Genomic DNA, 23,464 nt, shown 5'->3' with positions numbered 1-23,464 from the left:
CAGTGTCCTGTTCCTAGCTCAAAGTCTCAGAAGAAAGCTAGTGAGTCAGTGGATTCATACTTAGGTGTATGACTGACCATAAGCTAATATTCTGAACTCCCCAAATGTATTACATAGTTTTGACTATAGTATAGCCACTGGAAGGAGAGTGGACTTGAAGGCCAAATGGATGAAGGTTTGAATCCCAGCTGTGCCGCTGAATCTCAGCCCTGCTCCACTGTAGGACCTTGAACAATGTACTGTGCCTCAGTAGGTATTCGTTACTTTATGGGTCAAGCAGGAATAACCTGCCTCTTTTAGTAGTTGAGTTGATTAAATGAAGTAACGTATGTAATATACCTGATTGAGAGCTTGGCACCAAATAAAATACTCGGAAAATGTGTCCACCCACCTTTAGAGGACTTAACCATGGCTAGAAAGAACAGAGTCTGAGAGATTAAGGTGCAAGAGGCTTACCAGAGAGAACCCTTGGGATCCACAGCAAGAGAGGGGAGGGGAGGAAAATGGAGGGGCAGGAAAGCCGAGCTGCAACACAGTCTCAGTAGAGGGTTCAGCCAACCTTACAGGGGGTTTTGAAGCTGAGATGTCCCTTCAGAGCTCCCTTGATTTGGGACAAGGAGGCCAGGTCTTTATATTCCATATCAATCAATCTTTAGATATGAACTGCCCATGGATGGAGATGTGACCTTGGTCAAATTGCTTTGTTTCAGTTAAGGCAATTCCTGTAAGGGGCTTATAGCCAAGGGCTGTTTCCTGTCAGCATTTTCTGCAGCTAGGAAAATAAATCTTTCATTCCTGAAGGGAGACCTGAGTGTCTGCCATGTTGAATTAGTGAGTAGGACTCTTGTCAGGGATAAGGCCTGTTGCTACCCTTCCCAGTAATTTCTCCAAGCCAACCATTTCACAGTGGTGTGCAGAGCCACGAGCCCTTCCCTGTGCCCCTCCAGTCTAACAGCAGCACAAGTAGTCACACCACTGGGAGAAAAGGGGAAGCTGCTTCTACATCCCTCCAAGCGAATCACTTGTAGGTGTTCCAGAAGTACCCACTGGATTCTTTTCGAAGCTCGTCTTTTCTCTTTTGCTTATAGAGATTTAGAGGGTAGGAGGGGGACATTTATGTGTAACGCAGCAAGGTCCTTTCTCAACTTGCCTTTTGCCCGTTCCTAGGTCTTCCCTACAAGTTATTTGAGAATGTTTTGCAGAGTGCTGTGGCCTGAGAGCTCCTTCTTATACCAGCCCGAGCCCTTGCAGAGAGCACACCACATTGCTGTCTGTCTCCCTGAAACAGGACTCAGCTCTTTTTTTTTTTCGTGGTATGCGGGCCTCTCACTGTTGTGGCCTCCCTCTCCCGTTGCGGAGCACAGGCTCCAGACGCGCAGGCTCAGGGGCCATGGCTCACGGGCCCAGCCGCTCCGCAGCATGTGGGATCCTCCCGGACTGGGGCACGAACCCGTGTCCCCTGCATCGGCAGGCAGACTCTCAACCACTGCGCCACCAGGGAAGCCCAGGACTCAGCTCTTGGGGCCCTCTTGTGCCTCTCTCTCTGACCTCATCCTAAGACCAAGACAAGCCAACTGAAACATAATGCAAACACAGGGAGATAGTGCAGAACTCCAGGTAAGTAATGCTTTGGTGAGAGGAGTAAAGATACTTGCTTCTTTTCTAGTTAACTTTTTCCTGCCCACAAAGATCTGTTTTTGCTAGGACCACCTTTAACGACCCTAAATGGCATTTAAACCCCACTTGCATTATTCAGTTGTCTCTGGTAACTTTCTGTGTTGTTGTGCACCCCCCAACCAGAGCGTGAGTACCTTGAGGTTTTCTACGGTAGCCACTTTGGTTTCTGTCTCATCTTAAATATCTAAGAAACATGAGTTGCTTGAGGGGAATTAAGATGTTCTGTTTTTGTTCCATTTACTTGACCTGATAAAGGTCTCTAGGTTAGGGTGGTGGTGGAGTAGCATGATGTCCTGCAAGGTTTAAACCTGCCTCATGCTAAGAAGCAGCCCAGGCACTTACCTTGAGCTCCACCTTGGTCTACTCATCAGAATCTCCAGGGGGAAGGGCCTGGAACTGGCGTCATGAGTGACTCTGGACATTCTCATTTGGGAAGCAGGTAGTGGAAAGAGCAAAGTACTGGGTTTTCAATTCAGGCCCTGTCACTTACTAAGGTCTCTACTACAAATCTGGTCTTCAACTACCTCACGTGCACACTGGGGATGATATAACACCTCACAGCACCCTTGTGCAAATTAGTAAGGGAATATGTGTGTGGAATCATTAACATGGTGCTTGGAATCCAAGTAGGCACTCTTGACTCCGAGTATCATTGACATTCTAGCAAAACAGATTCTAGAGCTCAAGACATCTCCTTAGGTTAGAGGCAAGTAAGTCCTTGTGAAAGAACAGGTATGGGCTATGAGGCACTATTTCTTGAAATGTGATCCTCAGACCACCTGCATCACCTGGCCCCTAGGCCCAATCCCCAGGAATCCTTATTTTTAGCAGGATTCCCTTAAGCACAATAAAGTTTAAGAATCACTACCCCAGTCTCCTTTCTCCTCCTTTACTTGCACCAATGAACTGGCCATTGATATGTGAGCAGATGGGTGGACAGGCTCTCAAGTTTTCTCAACTAGTTTTATATCAATTAAATTAAAATTACTCCTGTGGAACAAACAATGCTCATTGCCTACCTCTGATGCATTATGAAAACACAAACTATTTTGAAGCAGCATTTCTCAAAAGACATTTGAAGTTCTGTTTCAAGGGCTAAGCATCAGAAGCGCTCTTTATAAATCACACACACACACACACAAATCGACAAGGCAGCATTGCTGAAGTGAGGCTGTTATGAAAAAATGGATCTACCCTGTGTTTGTTGAAATGATCATTAATTGGCTTAAATGCTGGGAACTTAGATATGTAAACATCCACACTGTTTGAACATCTTTTGTACATCAAAGGATTTTCAAGTGCTTTTGTCTGGCTACACTAGCATTTGCTAACAGTGTAGCAGCAACAGCACTGGACTAGGAGACAAGAGATGCATTAGTCATTTGTAAAATGAGAGGGCTGGACAAGATCAGGCGTTCTTAGAGCACATGATTCATGAATGGCGTCAGGGTCTCTGGACACCGTGAAGCCATCAACCAAATTTTGCACATAAGCATATACATTTTTCTGGGGACAGAGTCTAGCTGTTTTTAGATTCTCAAAAGGTCCAGAATCCCCAGATGGTTTAAAAATTACAGACTGGATTATTGTGAAGACTTCTCCCAGCTCTAAGATTCTAAGGAAAACCGATGTCCCAGCTCCTTTTGGGGTCTAACCTGGATGGGTCACTGACTTCGTTTGTTTTTTTAAAGCCAGGAGTGAATGCTCCCTCTTCACCAATCTGCTCCTTCCCCAACAAAATCGGCCCTGTTGTGCAACATTCTTCATTTCGTACAAACAAGACTATTTTTTGCCCAGACGGTAGGATTTAACTTGTTTTAATGAAGCCTCTGCTATAGAAACAGGCGAAGACTTCTGCACGGTACATTTGGCTTTACACACGTTCAGGACTAGTTAATGCTTGTGCTATGCACTGCACAGCATTATAATCTGTTGACCAGTAACATAGCTTTTGCAACACGGGTTAAGACCAAAATTGTGAATCACAGAACTTTTACTTAGCACACACACAATCTACAGCAAACTTAAATACTAATCTATAATACCTAACTGGATTATTGGATCCATTGCAGTATTGTGCTTATTTATCTCAGAAGATAGGCAACTAGCAAAAATACACATTTCTTTTGCATTTCCCCACCCCCATATTACACTGTAAAAGAAATACATTATTCAGTGCACTTCCTAAGAAATAAACTTCCTTATAGTATCTCTCTCTATATATATCTATGCCAAAACAAAAGAAGAGCACAATGCAATTTGTAAGATTACCATTTAAAGCAAGAGGTAATAACACTCTGGGATTATAGCCCCCTCTTCTGCTTAGAAAGTTCAGCTATTTTATCATCCAGTTCATGTGACTATGCACGGGAATAAAACTTAATGCATGATTGCTCTGGGAAGTTTAAGATAACCCCTTTGTCATTTGGTAGACACGCTGAGGCATTAATAGTATTTGAACTTTTTGATGTATTGTCTTTAGTCAAACCATAAGCTGTGCAGACACCAATATACGCCATAGTCATTTATCTTGATTTCCATCACTTGCTTTTCCCCCATCAACTCATGTTGGATTAAGAGGAAATAGATTTAAATTATAGCAGGTCAGTGGCTGCTGGATAGATGTTGGCTAGAAAAATGTATGTGAGGACACCAAGGCCTCTTCATCCTTGTGGACACAAAATCATGTACCCACCATGTCTGAGCTGGGTTGCAGACAGTCTTGTTTGGAAGAGAAGAGGAGTCATTATACTCTGCGGAGTTTGTTGGCTGTGCTAGCCAACAGGTTGGAAAGTCTGGAGGCTTCTGTCCTCACAAACTTGCTGTGATGGAAATGACCGAAGTTTCTAGAATGAAAGAGGCTGCAGCTTGGCAGCTTGCAGGCTAAATCCAGCTGCAGAAGTGTTTAACTAGCAGTATTTAAGTATTTCTGGATCAGTTCTTGATATTTAAAAATGAGAATGTTTCTCATGAAAATTTGGATTTCATAAAAATTTTAGGAGCTGGTAACCCGGGTCTAGCATTCTTGCATGGCAACAAGCAGCTGAAACTGAACAGGGGATGCCCTTTGTAACGGGGCTTGGGCACTTCAGTTTGCTACAGCTCCCACTGCTCCCAGCTGTCACACATCACTTGAGTGACCGACCTGTTTCACTCATTTGTATGACCAGTTGAGTTTTGTGACACTGGGTTGGTTTGGCCTTGTCTTCTTTTGATGCTGAAGACCTGATTTCATTTGAAATTTTCCCCTCCTGGTGGACAAGAGTCCTCCTGTGATTGACTGGGTCCCAGCTATAACTAGTTGTTTTGGTAGGTAATCTTAACATGCATTTCTACTCGTCCTTTATCCTATATTGCAAACTCCAAAGATACAATCACACTATTATTTATGTGTTTAAGTGTGTGTATGTTAAACACGTAAAAGGGGTGTTTATCTATACAGATGCATGTATACTTCCATTTAGGCAAAAGTTAATTTGGTTCCACAGATAGACACAGAGCGCTGGCAGCTTGGAGAAAAGTGTAACAGTTTGCTAAAACCTGTATAATTCTGACTTATAATATTACAAAGACAGTGAACTTTAAGTTATTGCTTTTTCATTACAGAATAAAGATCTCATTCTGTTGCAAAACTTTTATACAGAATGAGTAACCATTTCCTATTCAAGTAATAGCAAACGGAATCAGAAGTTCCTTACGCAACAGTAGATGCCTGAAGATATTTTTGAAGGATATGTGATTTCACTGTATTCAAAAACTTATGCAGGAAACTGGGAGCGATGTAATTTTTCAAAAGTACAAGAAAATCAGCACCCCAACTGCTTAATGTTCAGGAGGCTTTCTCAAGGGCTCTATAAAGCTCAGCTTTGTGGTGAGTTCACACCCACCTTTAGGATTCCCATTCTACTTATGCAGCCTTGTTTCTGAACACAAAGCTTGTATTACAAAACAGTAAAAGACGATTAAAAGCAGTGTTGGTTTCTAACATTCAGAATTCACAGAGGATCTCATTTTTTGCAGTTAAATGATCCATTTTGTGTTCCTGCTGCAGAATCACATTCATATGGCAGAGTCTAATTTCAGGCACTTTTATAACATGTGCATCTGGAATAAAAAGTCTGCATGAGCCACTTCCACATAATTCAAAATGAGTGTTGAGTGATTCTAGTCTCCAGATAGACAGGAAATCACCACCTGGTACTCAATTAGCTTTCTCCATCATAACACGATGGTGACTGCAAAGCTTAGACATCTTTGAGGTGCCCTTCTAGCTTTAGCACAAAGATGTGAATCATAAAAATCCAAACTACTTAGTTTCTACCTAAAAAATACAAAAAGGTGAAATACACTAAATGTATTATACAGATAGTTTCAGCTACTATCAAAATAAATAACATGATCTGACTCAATGGTTTGACTCTGAGCTCTTGGATGAAATCTGATGGAATGTCAAATGTGGAGACTCCCTCCTAGGGACTAGCTACTGGTAGGCAAAAGTATCTCAACGTCCTTGCCATTGGCTACGACAGCATTAGAAGAGCAGCTGCTGGCAAGGTCTTCTGTGGTGGTCAAAGAGGATGCCTGGGGATGAGGTTTGGTCAGTGGAGTGGCAGCAGATGGAGAAGGAGTGAGGCCAGGTTTCTTGGGTGGGATGGGTGGAGGGTTTCCTCTCTCAGCTCTGGGGACGGTAGGGGACTTGATCCCTGGAGACAGGGGGCTCAGAGGACTAGACACTTTGCCTGGAGTAGGTGAATGGCTGGTGTCACCTCTTGGGCTGGCAGTGTTGGCCAGATTTCGATAGTCTGTGCCAAAGGGAGAGCTGTTGGGAGACACGGGCTTGATTGGTCCTTGCTGGCTAGTGAATCTGGAGAGCACCTGGGTGACTGTGTTTCGGGCCAGCTGCTTGGCGGCAGAGTTGTCTATGAGGGTTGGGGATAGATCCCTGGATGGAGGGCTCTGTAGACCACTAGCTTGTTGGTCCTGATCTGCTTGGGACTGAAATTTGTGCCGAGCTGCATGGAACCGCTGGTTGATCCCTACTTGGTAGGATGACTGGTAGCCAGGGCTGCTAGCTGATGACCCCAATAAGCGCTTAGTTAGTACTGGTGAAGAGCAAGGAGAGGATGTGAGAGAGGAAGAGGCAGTGCTGCTGGGAGACAGTGAGCTCCCACTGGAAGGGAGGTGACCAGACGCTGAGACTGGAGTCTCTATTCCCACAGGACACCCACCATTCTCTACTGCTTTCTCTTGGGCCAATCCCACAGGCTTCTCTCGTGGAGGCGCTTGGTTTTCTACACTGCTGCCTGTAATCAGCTCCTTGGTAGTTTGCATTTCTGGGTCAAAATGTCCATTGGTTTTTGCATAAGAGTAAGCAGGAGTGGTGGGACCAGGCAGCCCTGTGGCTGTTACCTTGGCCGTGCTGCTCCCATGGGTTCTTTCTGCCTGAAAACTCTCCGTTTGGCAAAATACGGACACTAGCACAGGTGGCTCAGTTGCTGTGCCTTTAGACAGGGTTACTGGTTTCTTCACTTGCGCGCTGGGGCTACTTTGCTGGTGCAAAGCCTCTAGGTCCTTCACTATCTTCTTCAAACTCTCCATCTCTTCTTTCAGAGTTCTGGTCCGGTTCTCTTCTCGGTTCAGCTTTGCTCTCAGTTGTTCCCTCTCAATGTCAAACTCAGACAACTGCTTCTCCACCTGGGCCTCCGTCTGCAAGCCCCGCTTCCTCTCAGCAGCCAGCTCTTCCTCCAGCTTGCTCACCCGGCTCTTCTCCTTCTCTAGTTTCAGGCTCAGCTCTCCCGCCTTCTGGCCCTCCTCGGCGGCCTTGTTGGTGGCCTTCTTGCACTCGCGCACCAGCATGGAGGAGAGCTGCTTGTGGCGGGAGCGCTCCTCTTCCAGCTGACTGGAGAGCTTCTTCTGCTCCTTTTCAAACTTTTTCACTTGGGACTTTTCAAATTCCAACTACAAAAGAATGCCACCACACATCTTGATTAGAGTAAGGAAACAAAGAGATACTGAAAAACTGTTATCAAGTAGAGTGCATCAAGCTAGCTGTTTTCTGGCACATGGGATTACCATGTATGCCATGTGCTTACATCAAATATTCAAGTATCAGAACACCTAACATAAAAATGTACACACTACGACTTAATCTTTCTCTGATGATTTAGGAGGCACTTCTAGTTCTTATTGTCTCAGGGTTATTAGTGGGAATCTGAATCATCATTGTGTTTTATGTTATGGAAAGTTCAGGGGATCAGAGCCAATCGAAACAGCAGAAAGGCATATCAACCAGATGTTGTGCTGAATGCTGCTGAAAACTTCTAAAGCTTCCGTAATAATTCTCTCTGGTCTTAAAAACAAACAAACATTAAGTAGCTGCATTTGAATCATTCTTCTTATACAAATGCCATCTGCTTTAATCATCATCCCAACCCTATTTAAGGCACAGAGTGAGAGGGAAAGGGTCGAAGGAACCCTTTTAGTCAGTGTTTTTCAAACTCTGAGACTCATTCATGGACGGCAAAACCATTTAGTAAGCCGTGATCAGAAATAAAAGAAAATGAAATAGAAGTGAAAATATCAATGTGTATTATAAGCAGTAAGGGTTATGTATAATTTCATGAGATTTTTGTTTCAGGCGTATGTATATATGTGTATATATACTGGGTTGTGATGTAAAATGTATTTCTTACTAGGAGTCCTAAGTCAAAAAAAGTTGCAGAGTTCAAAGTTAGTGTTCCCCAAAGTGTGTTCTATGGAATGACAGTCCCATAGTGAATGATCTATGTTAAAAGATTTTACGAAAACATAAATTTGCTAAACACAGAATACCCTATCTTGTTCTTGAAGACTCACAGCGTGCTTCTGCATACTAAAGGGTCTAACAAATTGGAGTTAGAAACCTCTTTAACTTTGTTTAATCCAGTAATTCCCAGACTTATTTGACCACAAAGCCCCCTTTTTTTGAGCGACACCAATTTACACCCTGCAGAATAATCTTCAAGAAATGCTACTCTAGGCAAATGCTGCTCTGAGCCCCTCCACCTTAATTACCTGTTGAGTCAGCCGCTCTCTCTCCTTCTCCAGCATGTAGGTGACATCATCTCCTTCAGCTGTGTCCTGTGCATGCCTTTGCCTTTCTTCCTCAAGGTCTAGGATTACCTTTAAGGAATTAAAAAAAAAAAATCATTTTCAAATATCAAGGAGTCACACTTAGAATACAATTAAATACTAAGTGTCTTTCTAAGCACCCAAGATCATTCCATAGATAAATAAATAAGTAAATCCCAGTCAGGGCCATCAAGGAGCACACTGTCTAGACGGGTGAAAGATACGTAAGCTATGTGCTAGGAAACAATACAGTACATGCTTATCCGAGGTAACACGAAGTGGCATGTAAATAGAAGAGAGCAACTCATCAGCTGCAGGGGCTGAGAAGGTTTCAGAGAATTAATACAAGTTTGGTGGGACTAGGGGACAGATGTAGGTGATGAAACAAGGCAGGACCACGGAAAGCTGAAAGCTGAGGCTCTCCCTTGATGTTCCAATCACTGGAGGTACCAGAGAGTGAAGCCTAAAATTAAACATTTCAAATAGGTGACACCCTAACTGTGCCTTGCTTAATCAATGTATGCATTTCGTGTACAGTAGATAAGAGGAGAAAAGACTCTCTTGACTTTATCCTGCATAGGAAAAGGCTCAATTATTGAGATCTTAAGTGGAGATTTTTCACAAGGCTTTTTTCTTTTTTTGCGGTACGCGGGCCTCTCACTGTTGTGGCCTCTCCCGTCGCAGAGCACAGGCTCCGGACGCGTAGGCTCAGCGTCCATGGCTCACGGGCCCAGCCGCTCCACGGCATGTGGGATCCTCCTGGACCGGGGCACAAACCCGTGTCCCCTGCATCGGCAGGCGGACTCTCAACCACCGCGCCACCAGGGAAGCCCCAGAAGGCTTTTAAATTAACCTGCCTACCCCATTCCACTTATCCTTGTGTCAAGGGATTAAGCCCAATTTTAAGAATACAAATTTAAAGGGACATTCCCCCACATAATCCTGCCTACAACTGCGTAATATTCCAATGGCTATGGATTTCTTCGTAGCTTCTGCTCATGCTTCAGAGGTGCCTTGGCCTAGACCTCCCTAGGCCAGAGCACTGTCATCCCAATGGCCATTTCCTATTGTTTCTCCTCACTAACAACTGTTATTAAAGGAGAGAGAAAACTTTCTGGGACTCCTTTTTAAATACAAAAATGAAAACATTTTGGTGTATTTCCTACTGGTTAAAAAAAGAGAAAACTTTGGCAACTTAATAGAAAGAACAGCTTTTGGCTAAAGGTGGTAGATCATCTCCTCTCCCTCCGGAGAGCCGTCTAAAATGATAGAAATGGGATGAAAAGAATAAAACCCCACAAAGTCAAAAAGAGAGACTTTGGCAGACGAGAAATTTTACTGCCATTCTGAAGAAAGCAAGTGTCTGGAGGAGTGGTAACTACTTTGGTACGGGGGAGGAAGCTGCTGTGCGCTGCAGGACCCCAAGGACATATGGAAGCTGCAGGTGGTAGATACTGCACCGGGGAGGTGAGGTGTAGGAGGGAAGACAAGGGCACTGGCTCCAAGTTCGTATTTTCAGAAGAGTTATTCGTCCCTGCAATCTGATTCCTGTACACAGAATGCTCAGCCAGGCATCTACTGCCCGGGAATACACCAGATGTTTATCCTCTAAAGAAACAGAATGTGACAGGCTCCAGATCTAGTAATAACAGATATGACAGAGAATGAGGGTGAGGAAAGGGTATTATGTTTGTTTTGGGAAGATGGCAGGGGTGGAGAGAAGGGAGGTGGACACCGTGTAAGATAATGAAATCCACATCTATAATAAAAGAAAGTAAATATGTGTCTAAAATATGAATAGAAATATGGAAGTTAGCTGCCAAAATAAACAGTTAAAAGAAAAAAGAAGTTGTCTCTAATACTGAGGAGGAGAGAGAATGGGAAGGGGTGGACTAGGGAACCCTATTTTTCGTAATAAGCAGAGTAACCACATAATTGACTGTTCAAACCACTAACATGTCTGAGAGCCAAAGCGGGTATTGTTAACAACTATGCCAAGGCAACAGGCTTAAACTGGAATTCTCTCAGGCAAACTGGGACTATATGCACCCTAATTATAAGCCTCTAGTTTGATATCTAACAAAGTCAGTGTTCTACTTTGATAAAACACTTAAGATCAGATAGGCAGCTGTTTTAAAATATTTAATAGTATCTTACACTGAAATACAGTGTTAGGGAATTCTGAATTTTTTAACTCTTCCTCTCCCCAATCACCTAGAACCATAAATTATCCCAACACTACACCTTCAATGGGCATGACAGCCAGCCAGCCCTTCAGTACAACTCAGTTACTTCATGTATGAAATAGAAAACAGGCCTGCCTATCAAACAAGGATGTTGTGAAGATTTTCTCATAATATTACGTAAAAGCCCCCAAATTTAGGCAACTACCTCAGTCTCACTGACACCTTTTAAATTGGGGCATAAATGTCTTCAGATTACTTCAGCCTAGTCCAGAGGTTAAACTTTTCTGGGTCTTGGGGAACTCTGAGAATTCAGTAAGGATATGGGGAAAAAATTCATTTTCTACAAAATGCATAAACTTTTGGCACTCTGTATATTTTCTGGGGGATCATGGAATATCTGAGACCCATTCGTGGTTAAGAACTCCCACTTTGGCCTTTTGTTTGGACTCTGTGAAGGGAAAGAAAAATCATGGGCAAGACCTAAGCCCTTAAGCACTTTGTCAGATGCATTTTAAGCAGATGGCTCGCTAAAGCAGGTAACCATAAAAGTAAACGAAGGTCCATCAAACTGCAGCTGCTAACCCAATTTTTTCAGAATAAAATGCTTCCTACTAAATGCACTGATGTCCCCCCTTGTTGATATAAATCTAAACCAATAGTTCTTAAAAAGGCAGACTCTAGTCAAGCATTTTCTCCAGGCCAAATCTGAGCCATAAATGATAAGTCGGGGAATGAAATCACAAGCACTAGAAGAATTCCAAGGAGATGAGGTAGAGGAAAGCACAGGTTTGCCCTAACACACACACACACACACACACACACACACACACACACACACACACACACACACACACACACACACACACACACACACACACACACACACACACACACACACACACACACACACACACACTTTCCTAACAGGGTAGAACAGCTTTAAGGTAAACAACCCTAGGGACTGTTTATGGTTTCATGAGAAGTAAAATGCAGTGAAACTCAAAACTAGAAATAAATGAAATAGTCTATTGGCTTGTATGTTTATAGTCAGGTAAATTCTCTAATTCTTTCTCTCTCTCTCTCTCTCTGATATAGCATTCCCCAAATACCTGTTAATCTTTCTATTTATCACTTAAGTAAGCAAATAGGGAACACTCCGTTCAGCTACAAGGCTTGGTCAAGCCCCAGTTTGTTGCCAAAGTTTGGATGACCAAGAGTTGAAAAAACATACCAAGTGTTTTGGAGTGTCATATCAAGAAGAAATGCCATCTGAAATAATGCGTCTGGCACACTGCCTAAATTTAACATTTGGAATAACCTGCATTTTCTATCTCCTGGCTCTTAGGTAAGCTCAGGGGCTTTTTTACACCTGTGAGACCTCCCAGTTAAGTTACTGTGAGAGCGGGCAGCTGACGGGAAAGTGTCAGGCATTTCAGGAGTCTGCAGGCGCACGTCAGCGGTGAACCCACCTTGCGGTGCCTGCTCTCTGCGGCAGCCAGCTGCGACAGCATGCGCTCCTGCATGTTCTTGCACTGCTTCATCACCACCTTAAGAATCGAGAGCGGATTTGTGCAGACTGGCTGCTTCTCGCCATCGTTCTTCTCCTTCAGTGTTTCAAAGTCTCTCTGGAGTGCCATTAAAGGATCACTGATGTTGTATTTTCCATAGCGTTCTTCAATGAAAGTATCTCTGTGTTGGGCCTGGGAAAGAAAGGAAAATAAGCATTTTGCTTTCAAATACTGCTGAGGAGGGGATCTGCTAGTAGTTAGACATCAAAGGTAGTGGTGTGAGTATGAAGTAACCTTTTGACTACAAATCAGACAGGGTCATCTAAGTATAGAAACAACATCAGAAAAGGGGCATAGCATATTAATGGGAACAAATACTTATGTAAAGCTAAGCACCAGTTAGACATTGATCTAAGTGTTTAGGTTCAGGTTATTTAAATTTTACAACCCTATAAGGTAGTGCTATCATCTCCATTTTGCAGATGAGAAAATTACTACGGAGAGGTCAAGTGACTTGTTTCAGGTTACTCATCTAGCAAGCTGTCAGAATTGGGATTTAAACCCAGGCAGCCTGGCTCTAGAGTCTGTGACCTTAAGCACCACACTTACTGCCTCAGCTTATGAATGCTTCTATTACCAACAGGTATATCTCATCTTTTCTGTGTTATGGCATTTACATTTCTATAATACGGTAAGCATAATACCTTTAAGAGTTTATATGTTTAGAGACCTAACCAGCTGGCTATAGATAAGTAAAGGACGCTAAAGATATTTTTACATTATAATCGAGGACTGTTTGTGATTTGTCCACATAGAACTTCGCTCAATTTTTGGCCGGTCAGGAGGGTGGAGGCACTCACCACTAGAGGTGCAGACAAAGTCCTTCTACCTGCTGCCAAATTCCACCCCCCTCTTCTAACCTCTGTTCAGCTGTCTTCCATCCTCCTTTCTGTCCCCTTCAGGGCTTGGTGAGCTTTGGGGATGAAAGGGAACTTGAGCAGGGAATGTGGGCTGGTGCTTGGAGTCTGGCCTGCGGCTTTGGGCCTGGGCGCCAAGTCAGGTCGAATGATCAGGAAGAGAGTGAAAGGAGATTCTTAGGCTTCCCTCTTATGTCTTCTAGGAAAGACTTGAAGTACTATTTCATATAAGCATCATATATTACGTGCAGGTGAACAGAGTGAAATTAACAATTACTTTACTAAACAGACATTTAATTGTTTCCTGAGACATTTTACAAAAAAAAAAATGAAGTGTTAATAGAGGGTTGTGGAAAGTTTCTCAAAAATCATAGCAAAGTACTATATAATTTAAGCTTTCAAATGAAATCTAGTTATGAAAATTACTATTATTTCTCAAGTTTTAAAAATTATTTCATCAGGAGATACCACCACCCACAAATGGGAACCCATTTGAAAAGAAAAATACACAATTCAGTGACCATGCTTAAAAAACAAAAACCCTCAAGAAAATAAAGCAAACATGGGGTTTCTCTGACATGTTTCAGTGCTGAAAATTTGATGCCTCCTTCCTCATTAAGAGACTGTCCAAGTTCAAGACTCAGGAATTAGCCTTGTGTTACAAATTTGTGTTGGTATCAGTTGGCAGATGTTCAAAGCAGAGTTAGAAGCCCTGGTGGTCTTACTTCTGGCTGGACTACAACTGTCTTAAGTGATGACATTATTGGAGTATTTGGATAACATTTATACTAAACATTTGAAGAGTGAAATTCATTTGTTCCTTTAAGTTACTGATAACCATCCTCCTAACCTTATTACAAGTGTGCGTGTGTGTGTGGGTGTGCACATGTGAGCATGTGGATTGAAGGGGGGAGGGATTTGAAAGACAGAATCCTATTTTTTTTTAGGTCCAAATTAAAAGGAAATTTTCAGTAAAATTTCAAAATAATCTTGTCTATTTAGGATAGAGGAAGACAAGACCAATTCCAAAATTGGCTATTCTTATTAGTGTTTTTAAGAATCATGGCAAGAATAGACAAAAAAGCTAAGTTTTAGTTACATATTTAAGAGCATTAATGTCAAAGAACATGGGACTCATCAATGTTTTCTTTTCATTAAGAACATCTGTTTCTTTAAGTTCAGGTATAAAAACATGAGACTGATAACCCAGGATTCACTGAAAGTATCTATTTGTAGCTATTAATGTCCTAAGGCAAATCCTCGTTTAGAAAAACACGGACAAAGGAAGCAAGAAAAAAAAAAAAAACTCTTTAAGAAGTTGAAATTCCTTCTGTCACATCTTTTATTCATGATTACTGTTTCTGTATGATCAGCTATGGAAAAGAAACAATTATTGGTACTAAAATTGGTTTAGTAGGGCAAAAAGGAAAAAGTGAACCTGAGCATTTTTATGACCTTTCCTTTTCAGAACACCATGGAGAAAGTGGGATGGGAGAGCAGAGCTGGGAGTACAATTCATGATCTTGATGCTAAGAAGCTGCATCTGCTAAGAAGCTCTCTCTCTCAGGTTTCAGGATATAGTTAACTAATCCTTAAAAATATAACTTTTTAAATAAAACCCACACTGTTATTATCCTGTAGAATTAATAAGCATCACAGAGTTACAAGTAATGGATGAGGAGCTTCTTTGGTGAGGCCTCAGACTTCTCTGAGAATAGTTGTTAAGCTGTCTGTTTTCTCTTGAAGTATTTCACAGTAATTCCATAATCACTTGCATAGTAACTACAAGTTATACAAAATTGGTAGCTTCACACATAAATGAAAAGAATCTGCAGAATAATCTAAAAAAGGCTCCTTGTCACAAAACAATTATTTTAAGTACAATTTAAGTAAAATAGAACAATTATTTTAAGTATAAAATAATAGTTAAGGGACCCGAATATGGGAAAAGTGAATTCTGTATTTATTATACCAAACACTGGATTGGAAAATGGGAGATGGAACATAGTATTTTCCATCCAACTTAATGCTTCAGTCAGGTGAATTGTACGTATTTACACACTTAACAGCACAAATAATAACAACAATAACTAAAAATAGATGTTAAGATTTGACAAATGAAAGAAGAGCTTTAGTGGAGGTGTGCATTGGTTATCTATTCCTGCATAACAAATTACTCCCCAATTTAAATGCTTAGTAAACATTTTTTATCTCATACAGTTTCTGAGGGTCAGGAATCTGGGAGGGGCTGAGGGCTGAGCTGGGTGCTTCTGGCTCAGTGTCTCATGAGGTTGCAGTCAAGCTGCTGGCCAAGGATGCAGCCATCTGAGGGCACGACTAGGGCTGGAGGATCCATTTCCAAGCTTAGTTGTTGGGCTAGGCCTTGGTTCTTTGCATGTACTGGCTTCCAACAGAGCAAGTGATGTGAGAGAGTGAGAGACAGACATACATAGACACATCCAGATGGAAGTTCCACTGTCTTATAACCTAATCTCAGAAGTGACTTACCATCATTTCTGGTGTATTCTAGCAATCACACAGACCAACCCTGGTAAATGTGGGTGGATGAGGGACTACTTAAGGGTGTGAATATCAGGAGGGAGGACCACTGGGGGCCATCGTGGAGGCTGGTTATCAACGTGAATGACTGGACATGCTACCACTACCGTTTATGTTTCAGGTCAAAATTTAGAGGCTAAGTACCTGTACTAAAAACTATCAAGGCTGAGTTTTAATATTTTAATGAAATTCCAGCTATTTTATAAGAACTTTAAAATGATCCGGATTTCACTTTGGGGGAGAGGAGTTCAGGAGTACAGCTAAAATCAATCAATTTCTTGCAATTTCATTATTTTTACTTCAATGACAACATATAATTTAACTGAACAGAAATTCTTACATTGTCAGAAAACATAATGATCTTTATTTCAGACAACAGTAAAGTAACTGGCTGGTTAGACAGATTCAATGATAGAAGATATTACTATAGCAGACAAAACATACTAGTCGTCTATTACTCATTTATTTTTACTGTTATAGGCTGAATGAAACACACCACTACTGAAAGCTTAAAATAAAACCACATAATATCCTTGGATATGCCATGTTTGCTCTCCAAAAATTTCAGCTTTGCTATGATAAACTACAAAAAGAAATATGAACCAATCACCATCTCTCTATAATAAATAATATATTTATTATAATAAATAACATACACATATATATCATATATACATAAATAATAGTTCAATAATATTATATGTAGATAATAGTATACATAAATACATATATATATATATATATGTATATATATATATATATTTTGACTGCATTGGGTCTTCGTTGCTGTGTGCGGGCTTTCTGTAGTTGCAGCAAGCCAGGGCTACTATTCACTGTGGTGCGCGGCCTTCTCATTGCAGTGGCTTCACTTGTTGCAGAGCACAGGCTCTGGCGCCCCGGCTTCAGTAGTTGTGGTGTGTGGGCTCAGCAGTTGTGGCGCACGGGCTTAGTTGCTCCACAGCATGTAGGATCTTCCCGGACCGGGGATCGAACCTGTGTCCCCTGCATTGGCAGGCGGATTCTTAACCACTGTGCCACCAGGGAAGTCCCGATAATGGTATAAATTATATATATATTTCAATCTTAAAATAGGAAATCAGTCTCTTTATTCTTTGGATGATAATCACCAACATGAAAAGTGGTTCCAAATGTAAAGGTGAAGAATTATGGCCCATTTAAATGGGGGCTTATATTTAAGTACAAGGTTTTATTTTCAAGACTCAGGCTGATACCAGAACTGTATTAGAATATGCAATTTTGCCATTTATTGCCAATTCTGAAGTGATACTTATAAAAGTAAACAGCAATATAAACATTATGCCTTTAAAAATATCTGAATACTTCTATGTCAGGGATCAGAAAGACAAAAAACGTGATTCCAAAATGGTTTTTATTAATGTTACCAAAAGCATGTTAAAAGGAATCCTTTTTACACACAATTTGAATCTATTAATCTTCAAATCATTTATACTCTGGAGTCCCTAATAAACTATAAATAGCTGCCTGAACAACTGGAAATAAAGCAACCGTTCTGGATAAAGATGATAATAACATTACAAGTATAACCTTTGTTCTGGAAGTTCCTTTTTACTTGCTGAAAGAAAACCAGATTTTACTGTTTGATAATATTGATAAAAGAGGATTTAGCCTCATTGGAATTCAACTAATTTCTGGAAAATGGCACAAAATTTATCATGGGAGGGCTTCCCTGGTGGCGCAGTGGTTGAGAGTCCGCCTGCCGATGCAGCGGACACAGGTTCGTGCCCCGGTCCGGGAAGATCCCACATGCCGCGGAGCGGCTAGGCCCGTGAGCCATGGCCACTGAGCCTGCGCGTCCGGAGCCTGTGCTCTGCAACGGGAGAGGCCACAACAGTGAGAGGCCCACGTACCGCAAAAAAAAAAAAAAAAAAAAAAAAAAAAAAAAAAAAAATATATATATATATATATCATGGGAGCAAAAAGAGAAAATTTTCATCATTTAAAAAATATGTCTAATATATTATTGAAAACCGAGTGCTCCTTCTACTTAACCATAAATGCTGTATTCTCAGATCTGGTCTTTTCTATATGTTTATTTTCTTTAATACGTTTGGGCCCTAGAGTCTAACAGAACTGGGATTATATCCTGTCACTACTATTTTCTGTATTACCTTTAGTAACAACCTTAACTTCTCTGTGCCTCAGATTCCTCATCTGTAGAATGACAGTAACAATCTACCTATAGGTTTGTTATAAAAATTAAATGAGTAATGTAAAATGCTTCCTATAGTACCTGACACAAAGTAAGTACTATAAATATGAATTATTTTTTTCAATAACCAAATTTAGAATATAGATTTTCCTGTTTTAGAGCCAATGACTTAAACTCAACCCCACAGACTTAAGATTCTGTAAAATTGGATCAGGCTAGTAAATCTCCATTAAAAGCAAAACGAAATTCACCAATCCCAGATAACTCAGAAGTAACACATCACTAAAAATGTATCAGGAACCTGGATAACCAATAACATTCTATTTACTTAGCAATCAATCCTGAACTGGCATGTGACATATTATATAATGTGGTCAATTGATATTTATCTCTTGCATTGTTATTAAACACTTCTCACTCTTCTGTCTTTTCTTTCAACCTACTTAGATTGCAAGTGATCTGAAGGAAAAAGCACTTAATACATCTTTCTTCTTCCTACATCCTATATTTTGCCTTAAGCCCAAGACATGTAACATATTTTCCAGCCTCTTTCCTGATGTCTTAGCCTCTCCTTAGTCTCATCATTTTAGTGAGGTCAATATTTTATTTTGCTGTTAGTGAAATCTAGGATTTACTTAGTATACTCACTTAAGGTAATATCGATATATATATTTAGCAAACTGACTTTGAAGCAGATGAGCTTCAAAGATTCCCCTTGTATTTTTAATAAAACGTTCATCACCCTGGTAAAAAAAAAAAAAAAAAAAAGATTCCCCTTGGGGTCAGTCTGCAACCACAGATATTTATAAAAGCAATTATTTACATAAGTTCAGAGGATCACGTTACCATATTATTTGACTACAGTGTAATAAATTCTTTTGAAGACTAAAAATGGTAAGTTTAGTACAAATAGCTACAAGTGTAGTACTTCTAGCTAGTAGACTGCTTATTGATAGAATAAGAATATGGGTAAACAGAACAATGTAGCTGCTTCAACATTCAGATTTGAGAGAGTCCTGAGAAAACTCCTAATGAAACTGAAATAGGTGTGCTGAGTTTTTTTGTCTTTGTTCTATTATTTTAGTCTATGTATGTGATTGAAACAAGTTACATATACATTTTGGACTGGGTCTAAATAAAAAACTTTTTGAGGTGGGGAAGAAAATGTGTAAGGGATTCTATAAGACCTGAACAAATTAATGCTCTGAATATAATAATTTGAAAGTATAATTTTTTTTTTTTTTGAGAAAGAGCACGCTTTATTGGGAAGAGAGCATTGCACGCGACCAACATATGAAGAGAGCTGGATGGGCGTCCTACACATCATGCTCAAAAGGTACTCAGGATGCTGTGCTAATGAAGATCAGCTGGAACATGGACTCCTGGAAAACTTCCCCAACCTCACACCTCTGAGGGATCACACACTTCCAACCTTTTCCTGGAAGGCAACTGTGGTCCACTAGAGATAGAGTCCCTCAGGGGTGCCTTGTTGTTTTTTATAAAGAACATTTTCTTTAAACTTTTTGAAGTCTTCATTTGTTACTTTTATCCTACATTCTCTCAAGGCCATCAGACCAGCTTCCATACAGATTGCCTTGATGTTGGCATCAGAGAGGTCATCTTTAGCCATGATCAAGTCATCCAGGGTTAGTGTCATCCTGCTCGTGTGGATGTGAAAGATGCGCTTCTTCGTCTTTTCATCCGGCAAGGGGAACTCTATCTTCCAGTCAATGTGGGCTGGTCTGTAAGTGCTGGGTCCAAAGTCTCTATTTGGTTTGTGGCCATGATAACTTTCATGTCTCCCCTTGAATCAAACCCATCCAACTGGTTCAACAGCTCCAACATTGTTCGCTGAATTTCTCTCTCACCACCAGAATTTGAATCATACCTTTCTGACCCAATAGCATCAATTTCATCAATAAACACAATGGATGGTGCATGTTCTTCAGCAACTCAAAGCAGTTCCCGAACAAGATTGGGCCCATTGCCTAGATAACTTCTAAATAAGTTCAGAGCCAACCACTCTCAAGAAAGTGGCCGAGTTTTGGTTTGCTACTGCTTTGGCTAGGAAGGTTTTACCTGTGCCGGGTGGACCACACAGAATGACCCCCTTAGGGGGCTTTATACCCATCTCTTCATAATATTTAGGATGAGTGAGTGGAAGTTCCACAGATTCCTTAATTTCCTGGATTTGGTTGTCCAATGCTCCAATATCAGCATAGGTCTCCTGGGGGGCCTTTTCCACCTTCATCACTGTGATCAAGGGATCTATGTCATCCATCAGCACCCCTATCACAGCATGCACCTGTGGCTGAGCAGGACCGAGCAGCCCGGTTCCAGCAGATCCTTGTCTACAAATGAAAGAATGCTGACATAGTGTTCTGAGCCCACAGACGTAGACACTATGGCATGATTGTCATCAATGACCTCTTCCAAGATTCCTACCGACATTGGGGTGCCCCTGAGATCACCCACCTTTGATCTTTCCTCCTCTTGCTTTTCTTCTAAAGGCCTCATTTGTTCCTGATTTCTAATGAATTCTTCCTCCATGAGAAGACAGTCTTCAATTCTCTCTAACTTCAATATTAACCAGCACTGAGTGTGAGATGTCACCAGGGGCAGTATGCTGGCAGCATCTGGTCCCTTTGTTCTCTTCTTCTTTTGCCCCACTCTAGCTGGTATAGGAGATTCATAATTCTTTTTCTTATCCTTGTCATCCTTCTTTCCACCTCCAGGACCATGACCACCACTCTTTCACGCATCTTGCTTCGGCCACTTGAGCCGCTGCTGCCAGAAGTCGAAAGTATAATTTTTAATGCTGCATTAGATCTTAATCTCTTTTATTCAGGGGACCATACATCGCTTAAAATATAATGAGAGGGAGGACTGTCAAGATGGTGGAGGAGTAAGATGTGGAGATCAACTTGCTCCCCACAAATACATCAAAAATACATCTACATGTGGAACAACCCCTATGGAACACCTACTGAACCCTGGCAGAAGACCTCAGACTTCCCAAAAGTCAAGAAACTCCCCATGTACCTGGCTGTGTGGCTGACAAGGTCTTGGTGCTCTGGCCAGGTGTCAGGCCTGAGCCTCTTAGTGGGAGAGCCAAGTTCAGGGCACTGGACCACCAGAGACCTCCTGGCCCCATGTAATATCAATCAGCGAAGGCTCTCCCAGAGATCTCCATCTCAACGCTAAAACCCAGCTCCACTCGACGACCAGTAAGCTCCAGTGCTGGACACCCCATGCCAAACAAATAGCAAGACAGGAACACAACCCCACCCATTAGCAGAGAGGCTGCCTAAAGTCATACTAAGTCCACAGACACCCCAAAGCACACCACCAGATGTAGTCCTGCTCACCAGAAAGAAAAGATCCAGCCTCATCCACCAGAACACAGGCACCAGTCCCCTCCATCAGGAAGCGTACGCAACCCACTGAACCAACCTTACCCACTGGGAGGCAGACACCAAAAACAACGGCAAATATGAACCTGCAGCATGTGAAAAGGAGACCCCCAAAGGTAAGTTAATCAAAATGAGAAGACAGAGAAATATGCAGCAGATGAAGGAGCAAGGTAAAAACCCACCAGACCAAACAAATGAAGAGGAAATAGGCAGTCTACCTGAAAAAGAATTCAGAGTAATGACAGTAAAGATGATCCAAAATCTTGGAAATAGAATGGAGAAAATATAAGAAACGTTTAACAAGAACCTAGAACTAAAGAGCAAACAAAGAATGATGCAAAACACAATAAATGAAATTAAAAATTCTCTAGGAGGAATCAATAGCAGAATAACTGAGGCAGAAGAACGGATAAGTGACCTGGAAGATAAAATAATGGAAAAAACTACCACAGAGCAGAATAAAAAAAATAATGATAAGAATTAAGGACAGTCTCAGAGACCTCTGGGACAATATTAAATGCAAGAACATTTGAATTATAGGGGTCCCAGAAGAAGAAGAGAAAAAGAAAGGGACTGAGAAAATATTTGAAGAGATTATAGTTGAAAACTTCCCTAACATGGGAAAGGAAATAGTCAAGTCCAGGAAGCACAGAGTGTCCCATACAGGATAAATCCAAGGAGAAACACGCCAAGACACACACTATCAAAAAATAAATACAAAGTAAATATATTAAAAGGAGCAAGGGAAAAGCAAGAAATAACATACAAGGGAATCCCCATAAGGTTAACAGCTGATCTTTCAGCAGAAATTCTGCAAGCCAGAAGGGAGTGGCAGGACATATTTAAAGGGATGAAAGGGAAAAAACTACAACCAAGACTACTCTACCCAGCAAGGATCTCAATCAGATTCAACAGAGAAACTAAAACCTTTACAGACAAGCAAAAGCTAAGAGAATTCAGGACCACCAAACCAGCTTTACAACAAATGCTAAAGGAACTTCTCTACGCAGGAAACAGAAGAGAAGTAAAAGACCTACAATAACAAACCCAAAACAAGAAAATGGTAATGGGAACATACATAGCGATAACTACCTTAAATGTAAATGGATTAAATGCTCCAACCAGAAGACAAAGACTGGCTGAATGGATACAAAAACAAGACCCATATATATGCCATCTACAAGAGATCCACTTCAGACCTAGTGACACATACAGACTGAAAGTGAGAAGATGAAAAACATAATCCATGCAATGGAAATCAAAAGAAAGCTGGAGTAGCAATTCTCACATCAGACAAAATAGACTTTAAAATAAAGACTATTACAAGAGACAAAGAAGGACACTACATAATGATCAAGGGATCAATCCAAGAAAAAAATATAACAATTGTAAATAATTATGCACCCAACATAGGAAGTACCTCAACACATAAGGCAAATGCTAACAGCCATAAATGGGGAAATTGACAGTAACACAATCATAGCAGGGGACTTTAACACCCCACTTTCACCAATGGACAGATCATCCAAAATGAAAATAAATGAGGAAACACAACCTTTAAATGATACATTAAACAAGATGGACTTAATTGATATTTATAGGACATTCCATCCAAAACCAACAGAATACACTTTGTTCTCAAGTGCTCATGGAACATTCTACAAGATAGATCGTATCTTGGGTCACAAATCAAGCCTTGGTAAATTTAAGAAAATTGAAATCATATCAAGTATCTTTTCCGACCACTATGTTATGAGACTAGATATCAATTACAGGAAAAAAATCTGTAAAAAATACAAACGCATGGAGGCTAAACAATACACTACTAAATAATCAAGAGACCACTGAAGAAATCAAAGAGGAAATAAAAAAACACCTAGAAATGACAATGAAAACACGACTA

At 41.0% G+C, this 23,464-nt stretch overlaps 2 protein-coding genes and 1 pseudogene across 8 annotated transcripts in view; 1 reads left to right on the top strand and 2 right to left on the bottom strand.

Moving 5' to 3' along the window:
* ST7L (suppression of tumorigenicity 7 like) overlaps positions 1-19,703 on the top strand; it is a 152,907-nt gene extending 133,204 nt beyond the window's left edge. For all 5 annotated transcript variants that reach the window (XM_079928717.1, XM_079928715.1, XM_079928716.1 and 2 more), the window contains one exon: positions 19,400-19,703. In XM_079928717.1, coding sequence (XP_079784843.1) covers positions 19,400-19,561 — 162 coding nt within the window. In that variant the 3' untranslated portion in view covers positions 19,562-19,703. The remainder of the gene's footprint in view (positions 1-19,399) is intronic.
* Positions 3,476-23,464, bottom strand: part of CTTNBP2NL (CTTNBP2 N-terminal like) — a 66,658-nt gene continuing 46,669 nt past the window's right edge. For both annotated transcript variants that reach the window (XM_079928480.1, XM_079928481.1), the window contains 3 exons: positions 12,443-12,673; positions 8,731-8,838; positions 3,476-7,635 (listed from right to left, as the gene is read on the bottom strand). In XM_079928480.1, the coding sequence (XP_079784606.1) occupies positions 6,154-7,635; positions 8,731-8,838; positions 12,443-12,673 (1,821 nt within the window). In that variant the 3' untranslated portion in view covers positions 3,476-6,153. The remainder of the gene's footprint in view (positions 7,636-8,730; positions 8,839-12,442; positions 12,674-23,464) is intronic.
* LOC307190774 (26S proteasome regulatory subunit 4-like) lies at positions 19,608-20,698 on the bottom strand (annotated as a pseudogene). The gene has a single exon. The product of its transcript is annotated as a 26S proteasome regulatory subunit 4-like (transcript).

Source organism: Stenella coeruleoalba (assembly GCF_951394435.1).
Source record: "Stenella coeruleoalba genome assembly, chromosome: 1".
Taxonomy (NCBI): domain Eukaryota; kingdom Metazoa; phylum Chordata; class Mammalia; order Artiodactyla; family Delphinidae; genus Stenella; species Stenella coeruleoalba.
The sequence above is the reverse complement of the archived record's forward strand: the minus strand, read 5'-3'. Positions and strand labels throughout refer to the sequence as shown.